The following is a 15,518-nucleotide window of genomic DNA, read 5'->3' as shown; positions in this document are numbered from 1 at the left end:
TAATGATTTTCTGTACTGGGTTTTTTCTATGTTTGTCTATAATAGCTTGAATAGTTCTAGTTGAGTATCCGTTTAGTCTAGCTGTTTCAAAAATGTAATTTAATTCTTTCTGTTTCCCTGTGACGCTAAGTGGAAAAGTCTCGAGTCTATGTATCATGTGTTGGAATGCGGCTGCTTTGTGTTGGTGAGAATGGTTTGACACAAAGCAGCCGCATTCCAACACATGATACATAGACTCGAGACTTTTCCACTTAGCGTCACAGGGAAACAGAAAGAATTAAATTACATTTTTGAAACAGCTAGACTAAACGGATACTCAACTAGAACTATTCAAGCTATTATAGACAAACATAGAAAAACCCAGTACAGAAAATCATTAACTACATTATCACCAATAACAAATGAATTGCGACGAGTATCCGTTAATTTTGACCATAATATAACCAGACCATTACGCTCAAAATTTAGAAAAATTGGTATCGAATTAGTTTTCAGTAGCAGGAACAACCAACTGAAGACACTACTTGGAAGCACAAAAGACCCCGTTGACGCCTTGGGAAAATCTGGAGTTTATAAAATATCATGCCCACACTGTGACAAAATCTACATAGGACAGACAAAACGAACACTAGACACGAGGTTCAAAGAACATTTGGCAGAAGTAACAAAAGCAAACAAAGACACTGAAAAGGGTATACATTATCATTTCAAATCTAAAGTAGCCGAACATATATTTAACGAAGATCATCAATTAACCAAAGACAACATATCACTTCTCAGACAAATACAAAATCCTTGGAAACTTGACGTAGCGGAAAGCTTAGAAATTTACAAACAAAAACAAATAAACTTACTTAACAAAGATCAAGGAAACGGATATACCTGGCTGTTTAGATTACTACCCACGGACGACGACGAATCGGTCCAAGGACGTGCCCTAATTTTTACCTACAGTTCTACCTACACACCATATTTAAAGTTAATGAGCAATGTTTTTTCAGTCGATAACAACACTGAAGAAGTTTCCAAGTAGGAAACGAAATACGTATCTGCTTGTTGATACATAAAAAGTTAATAGTGGAAGTAAATGGAAGAATAATAGTATTTTAACCTTGTAGCATTTCCCTAAGACGCTCTAAAATAATTAATTATCCTTATGATGTCGTAAAATTCTGATTAATCGATTAGTAACCAATCGATTACTCACGATTCATCTCGATTATTGAATCGATTAATCGTTGGGTAATAATCGATTCAAAATTAATCGATTATCACAACGATGAATCGATTAATCGAAGTAATCGATTAATTTGCGACATCTCTACATACCATCCGCGCTACCGAGAAAAATAATCTTTACCATTAAAAATACGACATTTCAGATTTATTTTGAAGTATTTTCTTTCACGGAATACATTGCAATTGATATATGTTGTGTTATTCAATATATCGATATCGAAACAAAAATATCGATATTCCGATATATCGGAAGTATCGGAACGTCCCTATGTCGAACGTACATTATGCCTAATGGGGTATTCCCAGTTCCAACTATTTGTTTTCTTAAGACATCATGCTGTTTTTAACCAGCCCGTGCAACCAGTGACGTGCGATCAATTATGCGAAGAAGTGACTACGAAAATCGTCATGACTTTTGGTTGGTCGAATATCTACCTACTACGAAGTATCCGGCTCGACGAACACTATTTTTTTTTTCAAATTTCAACAATACCTATTCAATTGAGCTAAGGTACCAATTGAAGCTAAGGTATAAAAAACTACGGATGCTCGATACCATGGACGGGGAAGGACCATTTGGCCGAAAACCATTCGGCCGTAAGTCATTTGACCGAAGGCCACTAGGCCGAAAATTGTTTGCCGAATATACCATTTGCCCGAACAGACCATTTGACCGAAAGTCATTTGGCCAAATAGGTCATTTAACCGAACAGGTCATTTGACCGAAATTTTTTTTTTGGTTGAATAGCTCATTTAGCTGAATAGGTTTTTGGCTGAACAAATCATTCAACTGAATAAGTTGTTCAGCCGAATATGTCATTTGGACAAATAGGTCATTTGACATCTCCCTTCTCAATAATAATTTCTCACTTCTCACTACTAAAAGTGAGAAATAAGAAGTTGGAAATGATGAATGAGAACTTTTCTTCCTTTTTACTTCGCGCTTCCCACATTTCACAATGAGAAGTGAGTAGTGAGATATTGGAAATGATGTATGAGATGGGAGAAGTTAGACGTCTCGCTTCTCACACCTCATTTTTCATTTCTCACTGTAAAAAGTCAGTAGTGCAAAATGAGAAGTGAGACGCCTCTCTACTCACTTCGCACTTTTCACTTTCCACAATTAGAAGTGAAAAATAAGCAGTGAGAAGTGAGACGTCTATTTTCTCGCTTCAAACTACTCATTTATCACTTTTTACTGTGAAAAGTGAGGACTGAAAAGTGAGTAGTGAGACAACTCACTCCTCACTTCGCTTTTGTTACTTTTTACAGTGATAATTGAGAAGCGAAAAATGATAAGTTAGAAGTGATAAGTGAGACCTCTCACTTTTCACTTATCATTCATCATATCTTAATTCTCACTCCCCATTGTGAACAGTGAGTAGTTCGAAGTGACAAGTGAGACGTCTCACTACAAACTTTACACTTCTCATTTTTCACAGTTAGAAGTGAGAAATGAGTGGTACGAAGCGAGAAATGATACTAATCTTTTCTCACTTCTCACTGTAAAAATTGAGGAGTGAGATGTCTCAATACTCACTTCGCATTTCTTACTTTGCATAGTAAAAAATGAGAAAGGCGAAGTTAGTAGTAAGACATCTCATTCCTCACTTCGCACTTTTTTCAGTGAAATGACCTATTCGGCAAAGAGTAGCCATCGAGCAAGTGAGTACATGGCGTGTTTTAGTGTCGCGAAAATGGTAAATTATCGATACGGTGTTCGGTGGCTCATGCGCTTGTATTGCGCTTTGCTCCGGTCGAAACAAGCGCGATCTTCAATAGTTTGCATAGCCATCGGGCAAGTAAGTACGCGTCGTCCGCGCTTTGGACCTCCACAGTTTGGATACGCCACCAGGTATTTATACTGTGATTTTTGTTCTCGTCGATGGACAGCATAGGTAAATAATTAATTCTTGGATGATCGTGTGTTGGGCAGCAGGGACTATGTCCAAGGGCTTGACGATCCCTCCCCAGGCCATCTGCGAGTTGTGGGGATTGCCTAGGATGTGGTGGGGTTTGACAGTGGCCCTGTTAAATTCCTATAAAAAGCTGCATGTATCCGCAAGTAGGCCCCACCAAAGCTCAAAGCCCTCCGACGAGACAGGAGGTTTGCGCAGGCACAATAAGCCGCCTGGAAAACCAATCATTACGAACAATATAAGAGATAATGCGACTCGATATAATCAATGTTGGACAGTAACCCGGTGAAAATGGTTCTCGACAACGATCCGACAGGCACAAGAAGGCGAGGTGCGCAGCGGGCAAGGTGGATCGATCAGGTGGAAGATGACTTGTGGACCCTTCGTAGACTGCGTGGTTGGCGACGTGTAGCCATGGACCGAGCCAAATGAAGAAGAACCTTATATACCGCACAGGCCACTTCGGCCTTAGTCTGAATAAATAAATAAATAATGATCGTGTGTTAGTGCTGCGCGTCGTTTCGGTCGTCCAGAACGCGATCCTCAACGGTTTGCATATGCCACCGGGCATGCATGGTAAGGCGTCGACACTTCGAACGTTTTGGTTCAGTTGTGCTTTGTGCGATCGAGAAGTAAATCAATTGATACGCGGATGATCGTGTTCCTGCTCGGTGTGCAGGTAGTTAGTTTGCACTACTTTGTGTGGCGGAATCATAGTTAAAATTTTGTTATCGCTTATCACAGTGAATCCAGTCCCAACGATGCCTACCGTCGTTCGGGGCTTCTTTTGACTCCGGGGGCTACTTTGGATTTTTGATTTTCTAAAAAAATCTAGAATAAAAAAAAATAAACAGAAAGTTGCCATCCAACTATCAACGAATGGTGATAATGGCAATTTGAGAGTAGTTCACGTTATAATTCTTGTTTCAAAATGTCCAAAGTAGCCCCCGATTTGTCAAAAGACGCCCCGCACGACGGTACTCACTAACTGATAATCCTCCCTGTGGTTTTTGTGGAGACGCAGAGGTAAACACGGTCTTCGAATAGCAATCACCTACTAATAATCCTCCCCTTTCCCTAACTGACTACAAGGACGTGGCTGGCGCTGTCATTGGTCATTCAAGCATTTGATTTACTGAAACTTGCGCACTGAGAAAGCTTGCACAATCCCAGTCGATCATTTAGTAAATTCTTTGCACAATTTCACTGATTCTGGTCAATCGCGGAGCAGCAACCACAGATATATGCACGCAAAAAAAAGCGTTCCCGAATTCGTGAACCAGCAAAAATACACCGTGATTTAATTCATGGATTCGGGAGCACCAGTCACGTTTTCCAGAACGTTCCAGAAAACGTGACTGTATTCCTGAATCCATGACTGTTGTTCTCGAAAAAATACACCGTGAATTCGTTAGTTCAAGAATTCATGAACGCTTTTTTTGCGTGTGTAGTCAGTCAAAGCTAAGCTAAGCTGAAATGACCTACTCGGCAAAATGACTATTTGGCCATATAACCTATTCGGCCAAATGACTTATTCGTCCAAATGACCTGTTCGGCCAAATGACTTTCGGCCAGGATCCTCCCCTAACTCAGTATATAGACAATAGTTGAAAGCGTTTATTGCGAACGATTGAAAAGAATATGCAGACAGTATGCGCCATACGGTCAGTTATCCGAATTGTTAAAATTGAAACCACTTGACCAAATCGATAACATCGGCTTTTTTCTGAAGTAGAATTCGTGTACTTCCCCGATCCTGACAAATCAGTACTGGAAATGAAAAAGTTTTATGGCTCTAACTAATCAAACCCATCGTTGTCGAAAACTATGTAATCGTTGCAGACTCGAAACCATCCCGGTACTGTTGATCAAAAAGAAGAGTCCAATTTAGGGATTTCCATTTTACATCAGCAACCGCTCAGTCAGCCTCCAGTGTCTACAAGCGTCTGGTTGTGAAGTGGTCAACATCCGTATCCATGAGATCATTTGCTATAACATTACCCATATGTATGTGCTCAGTGTGTTGGTTGAAATTACGAGTGCAAAAAAGTCAACAAGAAGTTAAAAGCTATAAAGTCACAATGTTTTATAAGTTTTTTGGTTTAAATTAAAACACAAAGCAAAAAGCTAGTTCGGTAAAGTGATCCGACGATACTCTGAATCTTGAGTGATAAGATTTTTCAAACCTATTCAAACTATTAAATCCGTAACAACGAACATTATTATTTTTAATGCTTTGAAATACTAATAAGCCATAGAAATATCTTGACAAATAAATCAACGAATTCAAATATTTCGGTTTTTTATAATACACAAGTTTTATCTTTTGGAATGGTCATCAAAATGAGAAATAAATCAGCCATTTGCTTTCCTTTTTTATCATTATTTTTATCAGTACAGCTTATTCAGACAATCATTGTACGTTACCGTAAGTGTTCTCAAATTATCCACGATGTCAGCCGTTGTTGCCCTGATGCACGTGTCGACTCGGTCTCGTAGAAACTGAAGCTCTTTTTTGAGAACATCCTTCAAATTGTCTAACTGTTCAGCAACCTGTTGCGACAGAGTTTCGTATGAGGCGAAGTACACCGAGCTGCATGGTCCATCGCGTCTAATACAGGTCCCTATCTGTTGAACATTGATGGCAACGGCATTGTTTTGCAGCTGTTGTAGCAAAGGCGCCAGAACCGTGTAGTAGCCGAGAATTGTGGTTTCCTCCGACGAAAGGCAACTGGTGAATCGACTGACCTGAACGAGTGGCAACTTTAGTTTGTCGACGTACTCAGTTGGGCAGGTGGAAGGGTTTTGGGATTGTACGGCGCTTAAATCAGTGTAGACTACTGTTTTCGTTGTGCTGTAGAGAGCATCCGTGGCGATGGCTGTTTGCAACTTTAACAACCCAAAAACTTTTGTTTGTAAAGTTCTGAAGCACCGTGTAACAGATCCAACGAAATCAGTTCTGGAATTGTTGAGCTTATCCAAATAAGACAACAGATTTGTTATATCGCCTCTATTATAGTGGGCAGAAGAATTTATGATTTGAGAAAATGAAGCTTCCACGGTGGAGGTCCAGTTTTCTAAGTTTTGTACTATGGTTTTTGAAGATGTTTCAGTGTTTGTATAGAATGTACTCAGTGCCTCAACAACCAATCTCTGTGCTTCATTTGCAGTGGCATTAACGGTGCTGATATTTGAGATGACTTCCACTCTTTTTCGCACTGTATTGCTGAGAAGATCCGCCAAATTATCCACTCTAGATTTAACAGCAGTTAGGCATTTTGTCAAGGAATCCACAAGTTCTGGTGTTACATAATTTCCAACGATGTCATTTCCGATGAATGCTGATGAGTTCTGTGCTTCTTCCAGTTTGTTAGAAATCCTTTTAAACACTCTGGACAGTTCCCTTTCTTGATACTTAATTGTGTTTATATTTGAATTAATTGCTTGCACAGTAAGGCAATTTTTAAACACTTTAGTAGCAGATACAGCGTTCTCCAGATCATCGGCTGCTTGTTTGAATGAATCGAACAATTCGGTAAACAAGGTGACGCCAGGGGTACTCGAGTCCAATACTACAGTTTGAGTCACGTTGAACACCCTCCCAACACTAGCACTGACTCCATTAATCACACTCACCACAGCACCAAGCGATCCACTTTCGTCCAGACTAGTATCGAATGTTAAAGTCAACTTTGCCTTCAATAACGGTTCTACTCCCGAGCCGATTGCCTGTGAGACGTGGTCCCTTAAATTCGGTACATCGACACTGAGACCAAAATCAGCTTGGCATGCAGCGATGAAAATTCCCACGATTAATAACACACCTCCGCGAGAGGCAGCCATGCCGGTTATCTAATGCGTAGAACTGTTTCTAGCGTCTAGCACAAAACTGGGAACGCATCGAAGATGAATATGCATTTTATACCATCCATTATGTTGACTTTGGGCGAAAGGGCATCAAACTCTTTTCAACATATCAAAAAAACCCGTTCTGCATTTCAAGTTTCCGATGCTGGACGTGAATGACCCTTTTTTATCTAGTTAGTTCTTCCACACTTTGTGCGTCAGAGATGAGCTCGGGAAGATTGATTTCAACTAGCATATTGATTCTACTTTATCAAGAAAGTTAATCAAATCAAAAGCTCATTAGTGGTTTTCTTCTTGGTGTATACTCCATAAATATTTGTTAAATTTTGAGCCAAATGCATTTTTCTTCAATCTTCCCAAAAAACATAAAGATTTGGGGAGGTTGGCAATTTTTAAGAGGAGTCATTTAGATGCTTCAGATACTCAGATTTGTTTCGAATATCATAGGCTCTCTGAGATAGCTTTTCATGTCAACAGTAATGATACAAATTGATTGTAAAGAACATAATTATCATAGACTTTGTGAAACAATTTGTAGCTTAACTGCGCTTATATTGGGAAGGAAAAGAAACAAATTCAAAATAGGTATAAGCTAAAATGTGGCTATCACTTTTGATTAAATTAATTAATTAATATAATAAGATCACAATTTTTTTCGCACGATTTATTCTGAACTGTGTTGCTCCCAATGAAATCAATAATTATTTTTATTTAGCGATTTTATTTACTCAAATTTAAGGCAAATACTTGATCTTTATAGTGATAATCGAATATTATTGGGTCTGCTAACTGCCAATGCCCTAAACAAAAACAATACAAACAAATGTTACCCTTGGAATTCAAATTAAATCGCTCTAATGACTTCTTATGTTATTTTTTTTAGAACTATGAAATGACAATTATCAAAAGATTGTCGTTAAAATTTCGAAGATTTTATGTCATAAAATTCCCATGAAAATCAAAATAATGCGTCAATAAAAGAAGAATGGAAACGACTGTATCGAGATGAGATGATTGAAGAACATTAAATCCAGAACAGGTTCTATGCAGCGCATCGTTCCTACAGCCCTCAACATAACCCTTTTCCGACAGCGACATGCAATCGTTCTGGAATGACTAATATAAGATGCATTCCACTTCCCCACGTGGTCTCAGTTCAACTCGGATAGCAAGCAAGCTCAGGTTCGTTAGCATAACCGTTATCATGGCTAGATCAGTCTGCATTCTCTGGATCGTTTTCGGTCTATCTATCGGATTGTGCCGAGCCGACTTTGGCATTCCCGTAACTGTTCCCAACCTGCGAGAGAGCGTGACGCACGCAATCGGAACAGGACTGACGAGATTGTTGGCAGCCAACTCAACCATCACGCTGAACACTGATTCGGACGTAACTGGAAACCTGGAAGCGGTTGTAGCCATCACAAACAGCATCAATGCAAGTGTGACCAAAATTTACAGCGTAACTCAGGATGCAGTTTCCAACACAAATGCGAATTCAGTAGTACTGTTTTCTGGACTATTTGGCAATATCACTGCGGCAACTTTGGATCTCGTGACTGCCGCAACTTGGACACGAGCTTTCCACTCGACCGTGAGCTCTACAACTTACAACGAGATACTTGGCAACGTAACAACCCTCCAGGAGGAGGCTTGTGGATTGATTCTGGTTTTCTCCGAGTTTGCCATCGCCATCGATAATGTTCAGCTGTCACCAGTGCCAATCACAAGCAAAAATGTGTTGGACATTGTAAAGCCTGATATCATTTCGGTTTTGGTGGGTTCTCTGGAAAGCATAACCGTTGCTGTAGATAACCTGGCAAATTTATTCATTCCCATTATTAGAGAAAAATCTGCAATCGCTAATCAGGTTAGAAGTTTTGATTCATCATCTAACCTTGCGTTCCAAGGCCTGACGCGACAAGCTTCCATGTACAGTTCAAGTATATCTAAAGCTTTGGAAGATACAACTGGTAACGTGCAATCATGGGCATCGAGCATCGCTTCAGCGGTTGCACCAATAAACAACCTTTTCGCAACCAGTTACACATTTACCCCAGGAAGCGATACATTGCGGGACATCTCAGGCGTTTTTCTTGGTTTGCAGAAAAATGTTATGCAAAATTTAGTTAATCAGACGCGGATATCTGCTGGAGCCCTCTACAATCTCTCCCGGGATATAATCTACGCTACCTTTACCAATAGTAGCGAGTTCGTGGGATCATGCTCGTGGAAGTATTCCTCCCAGCTGATCCAAGCGCCGGTTCAGGTGAATCGACTGTCGGAGTGTCTGTCCGCAGAGACATCAACGATACTCAATTTAAGTCCAATGATATCTCCCCTACTGGAACAGCAACTGAAGGATCTCACATCGGTTAATTCGCAACACCTATCGACCTGCACTAGTTTCAATGGACCTTGCTCCGCTGTGGTAAGCTATATGTCTTTAAACAGCTGCTCGAAATGTTATGAAAGTTATTCTTTTTTATTATTATAGTATGCCGAAGCATTTGAGAAATTGAATTCTCAAACGCCTATGTTGTTGGAAGTGGCCCAACGTATTTTGCGGAAGGAAGCAGACATCCTGCAGGCACGGTTCCGAACGTGTACCGAAGCGACCACTGCAGATATTTTAGACAACGTCAACATAATGCTAGAAGGATTTGAAAAATGCTTGACAGTAGGAGTGTAAATGTGTGGTTGGAATATTTAATTCGGACAAGGGAGCAGCAAATAAGCAATGGACATAACATGTTGAACTGCAATAAGTGAAGAAGAGTATACAACTTTTAAGCTGATTTTAATGCCTTACTTTTACCTGGACATATCCCATCTAAATTGGAATAAAAAATGTAGTAGGATGAATGACTATTCATATTGACTAGTGTTATAGATTTTGTTTTATTATTGTCAGGGAAATTTTGTGGGACTTATCCTACTCAAATTTAGCATGAACGTTATCTGTGCGTTGATGAATGCCATTCATCGACTTTTAACTTTCAGTACTCCCAATTTAAATTGATAAGCGTACAGGCCGGACAGGTATCGGATTTGCAGCGCTATAGCAAACGGACGTTGGTTTAATTGGTTTTAGAGTCTATTGCCAGAATTAGACCACATACGGAAGTAATTGCCATAACCCTTGTCACGTATCATCTATTTGTTTTTAACTATAAATATTTGTTTTTATTTATTTATTTATATATTGAATCGTCTTCGATGGTATCATACAGACTTAAATAACGCTAAATTTTTTAATCCTAATAGTTTAAAACAATGCTTAGAAATATTGAAATCAAACATATCACACACAGCGTTAAAATCTCTCAAACAGGAACTTAAAGGGCTATATTACTCATAATTTGTCGAGTGCATGGGGACGGATATGTGAGAAGCGTGCCGCAGCCTGCGACTAAGAGCGATGAGTTGGGTTCCCGAGAGAAGATACGAGCAATCAATGTATCCTTTGAGGATGTCGTGGACCAATAACCCTTTCAGTTTCAACCGCCTACTTGACAACAATTCAAGATCCACTAGCTGACAGCGAGCAGGATAGTCTGTTAAACTTGCAGGGTCATTCCACGGTAAAGCTTAGTACGCAGATCTCAAGAAAAACGGTCAAGGAAAATTTGATCAAATTACCAAAATAATCTTGACAATCGATATAGTAGGCGAAAAAAAAACATTATTTGTGCTGTCATCAAGCATGTAAGTAAATGGAAATAATAGCTGCAACTTTGTTCTCTTTTCAGCTCTCAGTTTTTTTCATTCGCTGTCCACTGAAGGCACAATGGTTGAGTCTCAGAGCCACCTCTAGCTGTTTCAATACTTGATCATAGGCCAGCGTCTTCTCCGACCTATCGGTCAAGAATGCGTACACAGAACTAGGATGCCTCTTGGTTGGTACTTGGTGCGATTTGGCTGAACCGCCTCTAGGAAGTTCCTCTAGGAATTCCTGCGGAAGTTCCTCCAGGAATTCCTACGGAAGTTCCTCCAGGAATTCTTTCGGGAGTTCTTCTAGGAATTCCTTCGGAAGTTCCTCTAGGAATTAGCAAAAAGTGAAAAATTAGAAGTTCTTTTTTCACCCTACCCCTTCTTCCTTCTCCCTTCTTACATTTTCCTTCTTCCTTTTTCCTTCTTCCTGCTTCCCTCATCCTTCTTTCTTCCTTCTTCCTTCTTAATTCTTCCTTCTTCCATCTTCCTTCTTCCTTTTTTCCTTCATCCTTTTTTCTTCTTCCATCTTCCTTCTCCCTTCTTCCTTCTTCCTTTGTCTTTTTTCTTCTTTCTTCATCCTTCTTCCTTCTTTCTTTTTCCTTCTCCCTTCTTCCTTTTTCCTTCTTCCTTCTATTTCCTTCTGTCTTCCTTCTTTCTTCCTTCTTTCTTCTTCCCTCTTCCTTCTTTCTCCCGTCATACTTCTTTTTTCTTCCTTCTGCTTTCTTCCTTTTTCCTTTTTACTACTTCCTTCTTCCAACTGTTTTCTCCATTCTTCCTTCTTCCTCCTTCCCTCATCCTTCTTTCTTCTTCCTTCTTCTATTTTCCTTTTTCTTTCTTCCTTCTTCCTTCTTCCTTCTTCCTTCTTTATTCTTCCATCTTACTTTTTCCTTCTACCTTCTGCCTCTGCTTCCTTCCTTCTTCCTTCTTCTTTGTTTATTCTTCCATCTTCCTTTTTCCTTCTTCCTTCTGCCTTCTTCCTTCTCCCTTCTTTCTTCTTTCTTCCTTTTTCCTTCTTCCTTCTTCCAAATTCCTTTTTCCTTCTTCATTCTTCCTCCTTCTTTTTTCCTTCTTCCTTCTTCCTTCTTCATTCTTCCTTCCTTCTTCTTTCATCTTCCTTTTTCTTCCTTATTTCTTCCTTTTTCCTTCTTCCTTCTTCCTTATTCCTTTTTCTTTCTTCCTTCTTCCTTCTTCCTCCTTCTTTTTTCCTTCTTCCTTCTTTATTCTTCCTTCTTCCTTCTTCCTTCTTCCTTCTTCCTTCTTCCTTCTTCCTTCTTTCTTCTTTCTTCTCCCTACTTCCTCCATCCTTCTTCCTTCCTCCTTCTTCCTTATTCTGTCTTCCTTCTTTCTTCTTCCCTCTTCCTTCTACCTTCTTTATTTTCCAACTTCCTCATTCTTTCTTCTTTCTTCCGTTTTCTTTCTTCAGACTCCCATCTTGCTTCTTTCTTCATCTTTCTTCCTTCATCCTGCTTCTTTAATTCTTCTTCCTCTTTCTTTAATCCTGCCCTTCTTCTTTTTTCCTTCTTCCTACTTCCTTCTTCCTTCTTCCTACTTCCTTCTTCCTTCTTCCTTCTTCCTTCTTCCTTCTTCCTTCTTCCTTCTTCCTTTTTCCTTCTTCCTTCTTCCTTCTTTCTTCTTTCTTCATCTTTCTTCCTTCTTCCTGCTTCTTTAATTCTTCTTTCTTCTTCTTTAATCCTCTTCCTTCTTTCTTTTTCCGTCTTCCTTTTTCCTTCTTATTTCTTCCTCCGTTTTCCTTTTTGCCTTTCTCGTATTTTCTTCTTCGACACTTCGCACTGCTCACTTCTCACTCCACAGTTCTCATTCGGCCTTATGGCCATTCGGCCTAATGACCGTTCGGCCTAATGACCATTCGGCATAATGACCTTCGGCCTAACGGCCTTCGACCTAATGACCCAGCATCTTCCTCACGGAAGTTCCTCTAGGAATTCCTCCGGAAGTTCCTCTAGGAATTCCTCCGGAAGTTCCTCTAGGAATTCCTCCGGAAGTTCCTCTAGGAATTCCTCCGGAAGTTCCTCTAGGAATTCCTCCGGAAGTTCCTCTAGGAATTCCTCCGGAAGTTCCTCTAGGAATTCCTCCGGAAGTTCCTCTAGGAATTCCTCCAGAAGTTCCTCTAGGAATTCCTCCGGAAGTTCCTCCAAGAATTCCTCCAGGAATGCTTCCGGAAGTTCTTGCAGGAATTTCCCCAAAACTTCCTCCAGGAATTCCTCCGTATGTTCCTCCAAGAATACCCCCTAAAGTTTCTTCAGAAATTCTCTGAAAAGTTTTTTCCAGGGATTCCCTTGGAAGTTCCTCAAGGAATTCCTCCGGAACTTCCTCTAGGATTTCCTCCGGAAGTTCCTCTAAGATTTCCTCCGGAAGTTCCTCTAGGATTTCCTCCGGAAGTTCCTCCAAGAATTCATCCGGAAGTTTCTCTAGGAATGCTTCCGGAAGTTCTTCCAGGAATTTCCCCAAAACTTCCTCCAGGAACTCCTCCGGATGTTCCTCCAAGAATTCCCTCTAAAGTTTCTTCAGAAATTATCTTGACAGTTTTTCCAGGGATTCCCTTGGAAGTTCCTCCGGAAGTTCCTTCAGGAATTCCTCCAGAAATTCATCCAGGAACTCCTCCGGAAGTTCATCCAGGAATTCCCCCGGAAGTTCCTCCAGGAATTCCTTCGGATGTTTCTCCAGGAATTCCTCCGGAAGTTCCTCCAGGAATACCTCCGGAAGTTCCTTCAAGAATTCCCCCGGAACCTCCTAAAGTTCCTCCAGAAATTCCTTCTAAAGTTCCTTCAGAAATCCCCTCGAAAGTTCCTCCAGGTGTTCCCCGGAAGTTTCTCAAGGCATAACACTTTAAGTTCCTCCAGGAATTTCTCCTAAAGTTCCTTCAGAAATTCCCTTCCCGGAACCCCCTGAAGTTCCTCCAGAAATTCCTCCTAGTTCCACCAGAAATTCCCCCTAAATTTCCTCTAGGAATTCCCCCGGAAGTTCCTCCAGGAATTTCTCCTAAAGTTCCCTCATAAATTCCCTTGGAAGTTCCTCCAGGACTTCCCTTGGAAGTTCCTCCAGGAATTCCCTTGGAAGTTCTTTCAGGAATTCCCTTGGAAGTTCCTTCAGGAATTCCCTTGGAAGTTCCTCCAGGAATTCCCTTGGAAGTTTCTCCAGAAATTCCCTTGGAAGTTCCTCCAGGAATTCCCTTGGAAGTTCCTCCAGCCATTCCCTTGGAAGTTCCTCTAGGAATTCCTTTTGAATTTCCTCCAGGAATTCTCTTGGAAGTTCCTCCAGGAATTACTTTAGATGTTCCTCCAGGAATTTCTTTGGAAGTTCCTCCAGGAATTCCTCCGGAAGTTCCTCCAGGAATTCCTCCGGAAGTTCCTCCAGGAATTCCTCCGGAAGTTCCTCCAGGAATTCCTCCAGAAGTTCCTCCAGGAATTCCTCCGGAAGTTCCTCCAGGAATTCCTCCGGAAGTTTCTCCAGGAATTCCTCCGGAAGTTCCTCCAGGAATTCCTCCGGAAGTTCCTCCAGGAATTCCACCGGAACTTCCTCTAGGAATTCCTCCGGAAGTTCTTCCAGGAATTTCTTCGGAAGTTTCTCCAGGAATTCCTCTGAAAGTTCCTCCAGGAATTCCTCTGAAAGTTCCTCCAGGAATTCCTCCGGAAGTTCCTCCAGGAATTCCTCCGGAAGTTCCTCCAGGAATTCCTCCGGAAGTTCCTCCAGGAATTCCTCCGGAAGTTCCTCCAGGAGTTCCTCCGGAAGTTCCTCCAGTTTCATTTCAACCAAAATTCAGAATTCTGGAGTTCTATATGGGCCTATTACGGGCTCCAGAAGAAACTGCGGTCGAAAAAGATTCGCCACCGCACCAAATGTGTCATGTACAAGACGCTAATAAGACCGGTTGTCCTCTACGGACATGAAACATGGACAATGCTCGAGGAGGACTTGCAAGCACTCGGAGTATTCGAGAGACGGGTGCTTAGGACCATCTTTGGCGGTGTGCAAGAAGACGGTGTGTGGCGGCGAAGAATGAACCATGAGCTCGCCCAACTCTACGGCAAACCCAGTATCCAGAAGGTAGCTAAAGCCGGAAGGGTACGATGGGCAGGACATGTTGCAAGAATGCCGGAAAGCAACCCTGCAAAGATGGTGTTCGCTTCCGATCCGGCAGGTACGAGACGGCGTGGAGCGCAGCGAGCGAGATGGGCAGACCAGGTGCAGAACGACTTGGCGAGCGTGGGGCGTATCCGAGGATGGAGAGATGCGGCCTCGAACCGTGTATTGTGGCGTCAAATTGTTGATTCAGTGTTATCTGTTTAGATGTTAACTAAATAAATGAAAATGAATGGAGTTCTATACAGTTTCTGCAAGAAGTTTTGATTATTTTTTTTCTGAAGGTGTGAAAAGCGATGACATAATATATCAACAGGACAACTCCTCTTGTTATGCTGCTCGTAACACTAAATCTTTTCTGGTGAACAGTAACATTTTCGTAACGTAACGAAATGGACGGCATGTAGCTCACATCTCAATCCAACTGAGAATGTTTGGGGCTTATTTTCTAGAAAAGATTTACAAAATGAGGGTATGTTTGACACATAGTCCTTCGACTCCGAACTGCTTTGTCGAAAATGGATCAATGCAACAATATTGAATCGAAATCTACATAAATTTTTTTGTTAAATATCTTGGCTGTGCATATGCACAGCATATGTTTCGAAATGGACAAATTGATATGAAATTTGCGAAAAAGTGCGATCCTCTCGTTTAATAAACAATGTGCACTCGCTTGGC

The 15,518-nt window shown here is 41.0% G+C and overlaps 2 protein-coding genes across 5 annotated transcripts in view; one reads left to right on the top strand and one right to left on the bottom strand.

The window, feature by feature from the left end:
* Positions 1-15,518, bottom strand: part of LOC134213250 (serine-rich adhesin for platelets) — a 427,675-nt gene that overhangs the window by 168,767 nt on the left and 243,390 nt on the right. The window lies entirely within an intron of this gene.
* On the top strand, positions 8,186-9,914 carry LOC134217499 (uncharacterized). The gene is made up of 2 exons (XM_062696270.1): positions 8,186-9,453; positions 9,520-9,914. Exons 1-2 carry the CDS (start codon positions 8,230-8,232, stop codon positions 9,712-9,714), a joined length of 1,419 nt encoding a protein of 472 aa, XP_062552254.1. The 5' UTR covers positions 8,186-8,229; the 3' UTR covers positions 9,715-9,914.

This window comes from Armigeres subalbatus, chromosome 2, assembly GCF_024139115.2.
Source record: "Armigeres subalbatus isolate Guangzhou_Male chromosome 2, GZ_Asu_2, whole genome shotgun sequence".
Lineage (NCBI taxonomy): Eukaryota > Metazoa > Arthropoda > Insecta > Diptera > Culicidae > Armigeres > Armigeres subalbatus.
The sequence above is the reverse complement of the archived record's forward strand: the minus strand, read 5'-3'. Positions and strand labels throughout refer to the sequence as shown.